Source organism: Sander vitreus, chromosome 4 (assembly GCF_031162955.1).
Source record: "Sander vitreus isolate 19-12246 chromosome 4, sanVit1, whole genome shotgun sequence".
NCBI lineage: Eukaryota > Metazoa > Chordata > Actinopteri > Perciformes > Percidae > Sander > Sander vitreus.
In genome coordinates this window covers 34029846-34044443 of record NC_135858.1, presented here as the reverse complement: position 1 = coordinate 34044443, position 14598 = coordinate 34029846, and the positions used below count along the sequence as shown (strand labels likewise).

The window sequence follows — 14598 nt, the reverse complement described above, 5'->3', positions numbered from 1 at the left end:
CCCTGCACAAAAGTGTCCCCCCTTAACAAAGATGGCATGTAACAGATTACTAGCGCTGGGACGACATGCGGTTACATGGGCTGTATTGAGTATTTTTTTGTCTTTAACAAAAACAAAAGTTTAATAATACACTTCTAGAGACAATGTATCATGAGATATTTCTAAAACCCAATTTTCTAAAATAGAATGCATATCACATGTCAGTCTGACATTTATTTCATTTGTAAACATGTGTAAGAAGTGCTTTCGGTCTGTTTTGCAGGAATAGATATGATGTAGTCGCTGTCCGTAGTACCGTATAAACAGAAAATATTTAGTTGAACTTTTAGTTGAGCAAAAAAATATATATATATATATTTTTTTCTCTCTCCACCCCTGCCTACTTGCGCACGTACAAAGAAAACAACAGACACAGTGTGGCTTACCGGCTAGTAGCATGCAGCTAAAGACACCGGCGCGGTGTCTTGAAAGTGCTCATATTATGCTGTTTGGCTTTTTCCTTTTCCTTTATAGTGTTATTTTTTTTTTTTGTTGCACGTTATAGGTTTACAAAGTGAAAAAGCCCAAAATCTACCCCAAAGGGATTACCATCTTCAACAGAAAACACTGTTCACAAACTGCTCCAAAACTGCTCTACTGTAGTCCAGCCTTTTCTTCCGTGACGAACGTGCGTCACTTTGTAACACATGTAATAATGGTCGCCTAGCTGTTAGCATGGCACGCCCCATTCTCTGCTTCCGATTAGCTAGTAGTCCTTACCTAGATACTGCACATGTGCGACTCCCTACAAAGATGGAACAGAAGTGAGATGCCTCACTCGGTAGCTAAAACAGAGAGCTCAACACACAGGGTGAAAAGAGGAACTGCAGCATTGTACAGTACGACAAAAATATTATGTTTTTTGAAAATTAAACCAGGTAAACATATTCTGGTACAACATCTAAATACAACTATGAACCTGAAAATGAGAATAATATGAGCACTTTAAGTCTCTTATTTGATATCTCTTTGCTTGAACCGGATGCTGTTCTGGCCCTCCTTCATGAAGGCCGTCTCAAAGCGACACCGTTTCTAAAGTACTTCAAACTTTGTTTGGTATTTCTGTACTTTATGTTACTTATCAAATCAGTGCTGTGTATGTGCCAGGGGTGAACGTGTAGGTGTTTGAAGATATTCAAATATTTCTCCCTGAAGCTACAAAAATGGTATTTGCCCGGACCGCCCTATAGAGCTCAACAGTCCCGAAATTTACTTCCGGAACCCAAGGTCTCTCAGAGGAGGGGCGGGACTGTTGCGCTCTATACCTACAAAAACATACAATATGAATTTTGCCATGTGGTAAGTTTAGCTAGCTTGCAGGTTAACTAACATTGGGAAAGGTATTTTAAAATTCAAGTTGACAAGGGTGGCTCCATGCAAACTTAAGGTTCAAAGGGAACAACTCATTTATAAAAGAAATGTTTTCCAATTAAAAAAAAAAAATAATTGAAATGAGATGAATTAAAACTCAATTAATAGTTAGCTCAACCAAGCTAACGTTACATCCCACATGGTACAGCTAGCTAACAAACACGGGCTTCTATACCTACTATCTCTACCTGAAATATCATGTAAAATATAGAATATTTTCACTCCAGTAATTAAATTAAAACTTACATGAATGCGTGCAGTCCGTTGTCTCACTCCAATGACTGTATATATATATATATATATATCTTTTTATAAAGTGTAAGGCTTGGACAGGGCAGCAGTGTAGGAGAATCCACTGTGCACGTAGTTTGTAACTCTGAGTTCCTTTTTGCACATGTGATGCTCAGGGCACTGCTAACATAGACTGTATATTTGCAGTCTATGACAGTCTATGACTGCTAATTGGCGTCGTTCAATTTGTTAGTACGGGATGCAAAAGTTTTCTACCCAGAAGTTATTGTAAACAAACATTGTGATGTCTATACTATGGATGTATGAGAACAGTCTACGTTTTTTTTTTAAAACCTTTATTTATTTATTTTACAGAAAGTACAACATACAAAGGAGTTCAAGTAAACACATGTATTAAAAAAAAAATGGGCCATTGCATTTTCTCTCTACATATGTCTTGCAAGTAAAGAACGTGTACAAAAGAGAACACATACGAAAATAGAAAAACAAACAATAAAAAGTCAGAGTTTTGACTGTTACAGTGTTAATTGATTTTTGTTTAAGAGAGTGTTGGGCTGACTGGGGGTATTTTTTAACTAAATTGCTAGTAAAACAAGGTTTCCTCCATAGACTGTAATATTATACAGTCTATGGTTTCCTCAGTGTGAATTTACATGAAATGTGGCCATTGTAATAACATGTTTAAATATATACTCATGAATAGGCCTATTTTAGGATATTAAAACAACACATTTCTCCAATGCAAGACAAAACTCTCATCAAAATATATATATATATATATATATATATATATATATATATATATATATATATATATAATATAACTGAGTTATAAAAGTGCATAGGTCTTGCCGGAAAGTCTTCAAAATTGGGCAATGCCAAAATAAATGCACAGTAGTTTCTGTACAACCACAACAGAAACTCCAATTCACATCAATGTCTCTCTTAAATCTTGTTTTGAACATAGCTTTTAGCTGGATAGAATTCATGAATGAGTTTAAAAGAAATCTCCTTAACTTTATTGGTGTGTAAATACTGATTTGGGGGAAGCCAGGCTTTCTTTCATGCCACATTATCCACAAATGAATTTCAACATGAACTCAGGTAATATCTCTTTGGAATGGAATAGGATATCATACACGTACCAACTTGTTTATCTGGAAGCTGCCACAGAGAGAGCAGAGAACAGAAGAGAGCACCACCTGGTGGCGCAACAGCATCACAGCATGTATTCCCCTAATAGTTAACTTTTGTTCAATACAATCATTTCATACATTATACAAATTATAAGGACATGTGCTGGAGACAGATCTTCTGCTTTAGCATACAGACAATCATACAATTGTCTCATACAATTTATTTAGCACAATTCAGACACAAAGGCAAGCATATTACATATACAGCAAAAACAACAACAGAAAATTCAACAATCATGAAACATAAACAAAGTACATTTAAAAGACTTTAGAATGGCAATTGTATTATATGTAAGGTGTTAAGCCTTGATTTAAAAGAACAATAACAGGTTTAGGGCAGATCTGAAATGTTGTGGAAGTTTATTCCAGATCTGCGGTGCAGAAAAACTGAAAGCTGCTTCTGCATGTTTGGTTCCAGCCCTGGGGACGGTGAGCGAGCCTAGCTGTCTCTGGATGGCTCGTAACAGAGCAGCATATCAGACATTTATTTTGGCCCCAAAACATTCAATATTTGGAAATTAATCCTTTTCATTTTAGGAAGCCTGCGCAAAGCTCTAAAGAAAGAAAAACTCAAATACATTTTTACACATTGGCTCTAATCCTCTTCCGTCCTGTTACAGTAATCAAGTCAACTAAAAACAAAGGCATGCACAAGTTTCTCGAAGTCTTTTTTGGGAAATGAGTCCTTTAAGTTTAAATATACTTGCAAAAGATAGACAAAAGAGAATCTGCCCGTTCTAGATGTTAGGTCAACCCCGACAAGGTGGTCAGTGTCGGATATTAGCTCTGAAAACACCACAAAATGTTATTTTCATGACTGAAAAAACATACATAAACATGAAATTAAAAATCAAATCAACCCCTTGCATTTGACCTTTTTTCTAAATATCAGTGCCTTGGATTTTTTCTTGATGCTCAATGGATTTGTTCATGACCCCCACCACCAAAGAGCACCGTCTTATTTTCACTAAGACTAGTTCCAAGAAGCTTTCCAGTTCACCGCTTTTTCATGATACTAATGTGTATGTTAATAAACCTTAACCTCCTCACTAACGCGCGTTACAGGGATCCATAACATAACCTGTGACATCATGACATTTACCCTATCCCTACAGCAACCTGATCAACACACACACACACACACACACACACACACACACACACACACACACACACACACACACACACACACACACACACACACACACACACACACATCCTTATAAACGAGACAGCAGGCTGCTAGAGGAGTCTGGGACTCAACAGGTGAGAGACAGGCTTGGCCATCAATCACCTTAACATCATTATGACTTTTTCTTTTGAAGTTCTATGAAACAGCTGGTAGTAAAGGATAATGCGTTTCTTGGTTCTTTACAAACAAGTGTGAAAAGGTTTTCTGTTGTACACTTTTATGAATCATGTTATGGATACTTAAAAGTAGAGTATGTGAATCTGAATGCCCTAAACAGTGAAACTACATTGTTTTAATGTGAGGTTATGCAATATTCTGGTTTAATGCATTTCCCTTTTTCATTACAGACTACAGAGTGGAGGTTTATGGGCTGCTGAATGAAGTAAGTTTGTATAAAATGTGATAATATCCATGTATACAGTGAAACGGTTGTGTAACAGGAGTTGTATTATTATTTCTGATACTATACATATTAGAAATCATGTGAATGTGCTTTATGCCAACCTTACACCCAAATGACTTTTCAAGCGATTCCCACTGTCGCAGACACATTTTCATTGGAACGGAAGCATGAGAGTCTTGCTGAGAGAACGGAACTTCCCATTGTCTCAACTGTTTGGTGTCAGGTGGTCATAACACTGTTAAGTCTTGGTAGTAAAATCTTCTAGTCTGTGACTAAAACTTCTGTGACATTATTGCCTACCATACACTAGAACAATGTTTTTTAAGCCAAGGACCCCTTAACCGAAAGAGAGACAGAGCAGGGAGCCCCTACTACAAATATTGTAGAAATTAAGTTGCATATTAACCTGAGCGTACAATATTGTGTAGGTTGACCTTCACCTTTTTTTTTTTGCATAGCCTAATAATTGTTGCCATGATTTTATAAATCATGTTTTAATGTTGAATCCTTAACTGTATCTGTGGATGGATATCTTAGTGACTACCTTACCTATAGGCCAGTAAGCCTATCATCAGTGGGGATTTATATTTCCTAATAATATGTTTGATTAATGTTAAGACAATCATTTGGGGCCTCCCTGCATTGACTCTGAGGACCCCCTGTTGAAGATGAAGGAAATCTGTCATAATATCACTGAATTTTCAGTCACAGACTAGAAGATTTTACCACCAAGAAGTCTAAACTCTAAAATCTAAACTCCTTGAGTTTGTCTTTCGATGTGAGAAGCTGTCAGACTTTAGTCTTTTCAGGGCTTCTACTTTAACGTAGGCATTAGATGTTTTGATTTTAATAAACAGCTTTTATAGTAATGAATTAGACACATTATTTTATGGTTACCGTTTCCTTTGTCTAAATAAAAGCCTCAAAGCTGTAACCAAATGTGGAATATCAGCATTATGTGTACATTATCAGAAAAGAAACTAAACTAAAATGTTTGTAATGCCACTTTTAAAAAGTCCTTCACACTGAATGCGTTTTCTTTCTTTGATCTGCAGATTGTGAAGCTTAATTTGTGAGGCATGGACTCCTGATAAAGTGTGAATGTGATAACCTGTGGTTGTAAGTGTGTTCAGGTTTGGGTGTCTTTATATTTATTACTACAAAATGTGTCAATATAGCTGCTGTACAACAAAAGAAATTCAGCCTTTCGTGCATTTGATGTACTCATCAGTTTTCCTTATACTGCTTTCTAAGGATGTAATAGCGATTATTAAAATAAATGATGCATCGTGAATCAGTTAAATCAATATAAATGTGTAAAGATTACAACCGGTTGAGATGAAAAATGAAACTTTTTTTTTAACGGCCCAGGGCGTAATCAACTTTAGATTTCACTTGTTTGACTTCAGACGTCACTACGTGTTCTTAGTTTATTTATTTGAAGAGATTTATATATTATTATTATTATATTTATATTTATTCAATTATTTTGATGTGGGATTTGTTTTTAAAATCGAATTATTAACTCTGTATTTAATGTTTGTTATTTAAGATAAAATACAATATCTGTTGCACTTTTGACAAGAGGAAACATCTGTTGTTTTTTACACAGTTCATAGAAATAAAGGAATACTGTATGTTTAAGTCATTTGTCTGCAGCTCATTCTGTCAAAAAGAGATCGTAATGTGAACTTAAAATCCTGAATCATATCATGAATTGAGTGTATCGTTACATCACCAATATGTTCTTTTTTTAAAAAATGACCAAAAAATGCACCCTGATGTGTGCAGACGTTTAAAGTCTGTGCCTTATAGTGTGTCTACAATTGTTTGGTACCCAATTGGCTATTATCATGAAATCAAAATGCATCCCTCAAACAAAACATGAAAAGAAGAGGTTTTTTTTCGTCTGTAAAACCTCAGCTTGCCTCTCTGTGTTGCTTCAGATTGTGAGGCGGAGATGGCGAACCCTCTGGAGCTGCTGATGAGTAACAGCAGCTCTGCGCTGACAGCGGGCGCTGTGGCAGAGTTTAAAGACAGCTTCTCTAACGCTCTCACCAAGAACATAGTGGCCATGCTGGTGTGGCTCGCCCTCAGCGTCATCAACGGCAGCATGGTGCACACCTTCCTTCGAAACAGGTAGACACGCTTCTACATGTTTGTCACATTCTGCAAACACACATGATGAGCTGTGTCATGCTGTGTTTAATCAAATAATGTTCAACATGATTTAATAGCAGCATCCTAAATGTGGTGACAGAAACAAAACGTGTATGAATCCTTTTATCAATTACTCCAAGTGTACACTTTCTGCCATTAATCTCTATACAGCTGTGGTAAAAAAAAAAAAAAACTTCTCTTCTTTGTTAAAGCTTTAGTGCATAGTTTCTATAGCCCCAATGAGGAAGTCTAACCGTGCAGAACCACCTGGCCGTGCAACGCTTCTGTCGCGCCGCACTCCACTTTATTCCTATGGGTGACGTCAAGCGACTTTAACGCAAAAAAATGCGCCCATCTTTATGCAAATTAATCCATTGAACGCGATGTGACTATCCAATAGAAGTAGACAAAAATCTTTCAAACTGACCTTTGTCGATCTGAAATGAAGACAGATTCAGCAACTGTATGGCCTATTTCTCGCTTAAAATGTTTTCAGAAACACGTTTCGGTGAACTATTTTCGATAAAATACGAGATCGTATTCTCAACGAGCCACCATGATGTTCATTTTGAAATTCGGGAGTAGCCAGACCCACGTGACGCGTTCGTCCAGTCAGCTGCCGGTCAAGGGCGTGGAGCATCAACCATGGATGTATGTCGTCGCGACACCACGCTTCAGTCATGTAGCAAAAATGGATCTGCACTGTGAATAATGACAACAAAACTGTCGGCGCGTCCACATGATACAAGCCTTCCGTGACCTCGTAATTAGCTTTGTAGCAACTCATTTGGCAATGGCTTGAATGTAACGGACGTTCATTAATATCAAAAAGTTGAACACTAAAACATGAAAAGGCGATTTGACCTCATGTAAACTAAAGTAATTTCCTACATAAGCACATTGCTCTAAGACACTTTGTTCATCCTAACTATCCCGCAGAACTATTATAGTAAACTAAAACTAGATAGATAGATAGATACTTTATTAATCCCGAAGGAAATTAAGGAACTAAAATAAGCAATGAAAAACACTTTTGCCATCTCGCTCAGCTCCCGTTTATCTTTGACTGCAGTCTCTTCTATGAGAACCCGCGGTACATCATGTTCATCGCCATGGTGATCAACGACGCCCTGCAGCTCAGCCTCGTTACGGCTCTCTACGTGGTCAGCTATATCTTCAGGATGATCCACGCCTCCGTCTGCTGCTTTCTGGTAAGTCCTTAACTCAATGTCACTTCCTATTTTTCCCAAATAATTAGGGGTGGGGATATACAACATAGTATCTTCGGTGGCAATATTATATCGATACACGGACGCCAAGTATCGATCTTTTATCGTATCATTTACACATAAAAATGTTACCTTTTGGTAATGAATTGCCTTTTCTTTTAAAATGAAAGTGAGATGAACAGAACGGAGTTTGTCTTTTTAGATAAAACAGATGATGATAAAGTTTTCCTTTGGAGAAAAGAAAGAGAGTTAGAAAAACAACACAGTCTCACTACTACCAGCACGTCAAAACCAAGCTTGATCAGGTGCCTTTGGCGTTAGTTACTGATGCAAAAAGTCTCCTTTAGCATCTAAGTCAGACACAGGGGCCTTTTCACTAATTCCAATGTAATCCCATCCATGGCTTGATTTGACGCTCTGGGGTACCCATTTGGTCAGGAGACTTGGCATCAGTTTTCAACATGCACAAACCACTTAGTTAAGCTTAGTGAAAGATGGTGGGTGGGGTAAAAAAATATGTAAGTTTCAGTGACATGCAGGACGAGAACAGGACACGAACCCCTGTTTCCTGGGTGAAAGTCCATGTGTTGTTTGACACATCCACCAACTTAACCTGTGTCCTTACGCAGATCTTCAGCCTTTCGTACAAAGAATTTCTAATAAGGGAAGAAGTTCCACTCTCTCGTTACTTCCGGATTCTGAACTGGTTGCAGTTTCACCAGAGTTCCATATAGGGGGCGCTCACAGGCTAGTGCAGAATGAATGGGACTCTATGGAGCTATACCCCTCAAAATCCACTTTTCTCATGATATCATTTTTTTTCTAGTAATTTCAATGGTGCATTCGAAAGGGACGCTAAGAAAATACACACTGCTGGGTGTTAGATGTTTTTTAAAGTGGCTTTTTTGTTCTAAAAAGTCAATGACGTCATACACATATACGGCCAGAGATACTGCTTTACGGCAAGCTCTGAGTCGCTTCCTTTGTTCTCTCGAGGCATCAACAACACAGCTGACAGGTTAGCCTCTCCCTGTTAATACACGTGCTAGAAAGAGGTTTGCTAATGTTTTAAAGACCACGCCGAAATATTCACTCTGACATTCTGGTTCCGCTTCGGATGCCGTCAAGCGGGATCTCTGATCGTAATCAGTCCTTCACTGACCAATCAGCATTCATTAGCAGAATGCTAGCGTGTTATGGGCAACAACGACTCAACCTGTAAGAAATCAAAAGGACACAAGTACTCGTTCATTCAACTTTCAACCTATAATCCATGTTGAACTTACAAAAACTACAATCAAATCTGAGATTTCTCAACGACAATCAGGCGAAAGAGACTAATTTAGCCGTCCAGCTCCATAGAGTCCCATTGAGTTTGGCACTGGACCGTGATCACCCCCAGTGGAACTCTGGTGGAACTGCAACCAAATTTGGTACAATGGGGATGAATAGGGAGTGGAAAGGCTTTCTGTAGACCGGCTTTGCTTTCGTACTACTTGCTACCTTTGACGCTCTTTATACTACATCATCTTACAGTGCTGCCGTCGAGCTATTGCTATGCCCGGTGCGTTCCATAAAGACGCTAGAGTAGACTTTTTGCGTCAGTAACTAACACCCTAAAGCCCTTGAACAAGCGCTGGTTTTTGACACGCTGGGAGTGAGAACGGGTTATCTTAGGAGTATTTTTTTGGCGCCCCAAAAGTGTAAGACTTTTACTTGTAACAGATTATTTCTACATTGTGCTATTGCTACATTTACTTAAGTGAAAGACCTGAGTTCTTCTTCCACCTCTGTGCTTCCCTCAGATCATGACGGCGGTCCTCACCACCCGCTCCACCCCTCTCATCCTGGCCGGCATGGCAGTGGAGCGCTACATCTCCATCTGCTTCCCTTTGCACTACGGCCAGATGTGCACAGTCCCTCGCACCCTCCTCCTTATCGGCGTCATCCTCATCCTCACCGCCGCCCCGCCCGCAACCGACCTCCTCATCACCCTCGTCTACCAGCCTTTGAGTTTCTTCCGAACCTCCATTTTCTGCGACCACCCACTTCTCTTCCGCCATCAGTCCATCTACTACAAGAACTGTGTGTTTGACGGGTTGTACCTGTCCTTCGTGGCTCTGACGCTGCTCTACACCTACTGTAAGATCATGCTGGCGGCACAGGCCGCCTCGACGGGCCTGGCATCAGTGAAGAGAGCCAGGAACACTGTGCTGCTTCATGGGCTGCAGGTCGGTGTTTCTCCGCAGAAATCAATCCAACACTTTTCTCATTAAGGATATTTCTGTGTGTCATAGGAGGAAAAGCTAACCAATAGTCTCGCATTGGCCCCCTTCAAGTGTACACTCCTGCATAGGAGAAAAACCAAAGAATCCAATCACAATCGCCTTGGGTGGCACTAAGCTCTGGACGCAGCGACAGTGGCTCTGCAAAATAGTCTCGGGAAGGAAGTTGTTTTGGTGGAACATTTGCACCAAAAATGTGGTCAGAAAGCACAGGGGGAGACACTTTGTTACTCTCACTATGAATCTAGAGTCGCTACTCGCTCTGAAGCACTCTCTCACTTGCTCTACCACACACTCCCCACGCACACATACCGGCCCTGCTGAGACCAATGCACACACCAGCAACAAGTATAAACTTTAGGCCTTACGTGGGCTAAGGTGAAAGCTCTGCGTGGAGCCTCCGCAGGACCATTAATCCTGTTTAAGTGTGAGCTAAATGGCTCCTGTAGTCAGGTGTGCTTTTCAATCTGCGATGCGGCAGAACAGCAAACTGTAGCAGCGTGCAATGTTTCTCTCACAGAAATAGACTTTAAACTTGGCCATAAACTCACTATAAAAATGTTTACTGAAGTAGCAAGTGAGAAGTAGGGTCATTTTCTCACTAACAGTTTGTTTGCAAAGTTTTGGTACACGTAAAAAATGTATATGTTTGTACAAGTTTAAAGACATTAGCTAACCTGATTGGGTTTTGTAAATGTTGTATTTTCTTAATCATAACTATTAAGATGTATCTGTCTTGTGTTTCAGCTGCTGCTGTGCCTGCTTGCCTTCGTGGTTCCTTCCCTTCAGGCGGCTCTCATCTCCCTCTTCCCTAGCTTCAGTCTAGAGATCCGTTACATTTTCTTCCTGGTCGTCTACATCATCCCCCGCTTCATGAGCCCGGTCATCTACGGTTTTCGGGATGAGCAGTTCAGGAAGTACTGGACCCGGTACCTGGCTTGTCGGGGCAAAAGTATCGTCGGGGTCAGACCGGTGTTACTGCCAGTGAACCTGTATGCGAAATAATCACATCCAGCCAACCGACTGTCAGTATACATGTGAGCTCTTGGTTCAGTTCAGCTGAATTCAGTATACCTGAAATAGTAATTGCATTCGCAGTGATATCTGGTCACGTGACATGCGAGTGTAAAGGAGTCTGCAGAGGAAGCATCAACTTGGCACGCTACGCCGTACCTCGCCGTACCTCGCCGTACCTGCACCTGTTGTACAATGGCCTCAGGCTCGACAGAACCTGACACTGGGGAAACTTTAGTGTCAAAAAGGAACATCATGTCATTTGTGTGGGACTTTTTTGGCTTTAAAAATAATAATTCTGCGCAGCATGTTTAATCTATCTAATACTATGTTGGTCATACTATACTATTAGCTTTGTTGAATAGTACAGACGATAAAGAGCTTAAAAATAAACGCATATTAAATCACAATCGCAATATTGGTTAAAAAAAAAAAAAAGATTATTTTCCAAAACTAGTATACTATAATATAAAGACCATAATAGATCGATCTCTCGATCTCGATCTCTCTCTCTCTCTCTCTCTCTCTCTAAACAATTAGCCCCCTAGCAAGCAACCAGTGTTGCCAACTTAGCGACTTTGTCGTTGGATTTAGTGACTTTTTTTTCACAAAAGCGACTAGTGACAAATCTGGCGACTTTCTGTAGAAAAGACAGCGACTTTCTGTAAAAAAGTCGCCAGTATTTTCCAGCGAGCACGCAAGGTATTTCTATAACCTAGCTTTCTAGCCAGCCAGCTGGCCAGCCACTAAATTAGTAAAATGTAACAACTTAATGTTGAATTCACACGCTCTTGTCGCATCGTAGTAAAAGTACATTGCTATCGCCGATGAATGACATGTTTGTTTGGTTAATTTTCCGCCGTCGACTCTAGTCCCCGGGCCGTCGGCTTGGTGTATAATCAGGGCCTTTAGTGTCTCCCCTTCAGAGACTACCTGTGATTTTACCATTATGTGATTAACATGTTTTTATTTTTTTAACAAGATAAAACCTGCAGAGCAGAGTAGCCTAATCTGTAGCCTTCAGAACCGAATGTTACATTTAAGGGGTAAAAGCCAAATTTGTGTAAAAAAAAAAAAAAAAATTACAATGGGTCGCCTGGGTAGCTCACCTGATTGAGCATGGGCCCTATGTAAAGAGGCTCGGTCCTTGTTTCAGCGGCTGCAGGTTCGGTTCTGACCTGCGGCCCTTTGCTGCATGTCATCCCCCTCTCTCTCCCACTTTCCTGACTTATTCTGTCCTATAAATAAAGCCAATAAAAGCAACAACAAAATAATCTTTGAAAAAATTACAATCTTACAAATGACTGTTTACTGTCAGTGTCCCTACGGACAGTGCAGGTTGTATGACTAAAGACAAAAATCATTAAAAATGTAGTTGCTTTAGCCATTGTTTTTTGTTGTCGTCATTTTTAACTATCAGCATCTCTATGTTTAAAAACCAAACATCATATGAAAATACACAAGACAACAGATTATTTGCTTGTGGCTCCACTGAGTGAAGTCAAGTGTTAGGAAAGAAGTAGAGGGGAAAAGGGGAAAAGGCCAACAGACGCAAAACCAAATGTTGGCCACTAGATGGATCCACCGTCACATATACATGCAGAAGTCTAAATACAACTTCGAAAAATGAAATATGAATCAATAAACAAATACATTTCTGAATGTATAAATACAAATAAAAATGTAAACACTTAATTTGTTTACATCTAAAGTATAATGAAGAGGAAACCTATATTCTCTAATGAGCTACTGAGTAAAATGAAGAGTCAGCTGCTGTTGGTGTGAAACTTAAAGGCCTTGCTTGCAATATAGAAGTCTCTCTGGATATTAAACGAAGTGATTAAAAAAAAGTGGGTTCATTAATTATTTCACACATACACAGTCTTAAAATCCCAGTTGTGAGATAGCAGAAATATTACAGTAGTGCCACAGGAAATATAAACATCCATTCAGAACCACAGTATAACTTAATATGTATTACTAACTACAACATACTGATTCTCTGCGGCGATGTGAAAATAAAGAAAGACTTACAAATACTGTATAATTAAACTTGCTCAAAATGTACCACTGAGTGCCGCAAACACATCATATGAACAACTCTTTGCAGGATCAGTATATTAGAGACCGTAGCAACATGTCTCCAGATATAAGTTGGACAGTAGGCCTACTGTGTTTAATGAGACACAGATAAGACAGATGTGCTAATAAACTGTATATTACTACAGCTTTCACTACTGTTGATGCACGGAGCAACCATCTTGGATTTTGAGGTCGGCTTTGGTTGGAGTTGGTGAGGTTCTCCGAATTTCAGAATCGGAAAAACAACTTCAGTGGGCAAAAATGTCCATTTGGAAGTTGTAAATGTTAGGAAGATGTCAGTTTATATCGACGACGTTTCACTTTTGGGATTGTTTAAAGTGCTCATATTATGCTTTTTGGCTTTTCCCTTTTCCTTTATTATGTTATATATCTTTTTTCTGCATGTAATAGGCTTGCAAAGTGAAAAAGCCCAAAGTCCACCCCAAAGGGACTTACCATCTCCAACAGAAAACACTGTTCACAAACTGCTCCAAACAGCTCTATTGTAGTCCAGCCTTTACTTCAGAGATAAACGTGCGTCACTTTGTAACACACGTTATAATACTCGCCTAGCTGCTAGCGTGGCACGCCCTCATACTCTGCTTCTGACTGGCTAGTAGTCCTTACCTGGGTAGTGAGCATGTGCGACTCCCAACAAAGATGGAACAGAGGTGAGATGCCTCCCTCTGTAGCTAAAACAGAGAGCTCAACACACAGGGTGAAAAGAGGAGCTGCAGCAATGTGCAGTACAACAAAAATATGGTGTTTTTTGAAAATTAAACCATGTAAACCTATTCTGGTACAACGTCTAAATACAATTATGAACCTGAAAATGAGCATATGAGCACTTTAAGTGCCGTCAGAAATTTCGCCAGATGTCCTCATTTCGGCCAGATGTCTGTCACCTTCCTCTTTCTTTGTGTTGTAATTATTTTTTATTATTTGTAAATTCATGAGGACTATGGTTAACTGCTCCTCAGATCTCTGCAGGGTACCCCCAGACAGCTAGCCATCTGTCCAATCTGAGTTTTCTGTTGCACGACTAAAACTACTTCTGAACGTAAACATGTTCCACCAAAACAAGTTCCTTCCTGAGGCTATTTTTCAGAGGCACCATGGCTCCATCCTACGCTTAGCGCCACCCATGACGATTGTGATTGGTTTAAAGAAATGCCAATTAACCAGAGCACGTTCCAGTAGTGCTGTGTGGTCTTGCCAGACCCTCCTCCGCAACGCTGTGGAGGAAGGTCTGGCAAAGCGAGACTAAGAAGATGTTCACCAATGTTTTTCATTCATTTGTAAATTTGTATAATGTTACCTATTTACAGATTTTTTTATTTATTTGTGAAACTTGTTTGTGTAGCCTATTTGCAGA

General features: G+C 39.5%; 1 protein-coding gene across 1 annotated transcript in view; it reads left to right on the top strand.

The window, feature by feature from the left end:
- Positions 1-6491: 6491 nt before the first annotated feature.
- LOC144516131 (odorant receptor 131-2-like) overlaps positions 6492-14598 on the top strand; it is a 12778-nt gene continuing 4671 nt past the window's right edge. The window contains exons 1-4 of the mRNA XM_078247329.1: positions 6492-6592; positions 7686-7824; positions 9648-10073; positions 10875-11044. Of these exons, the coding sequence (XP_078103455.1) occupies positions 6528-6592; positions 7686-7824; positions 9648-10073; positions 10875-11044 (800 nt within the window). The 5' untranslated portion in view covers positions 6492-6527. The remainder of the gene's footprint in view (positions 6593-7685; positions 7825-9647; positions 10074-10874; positions 11045-14598) is intronic.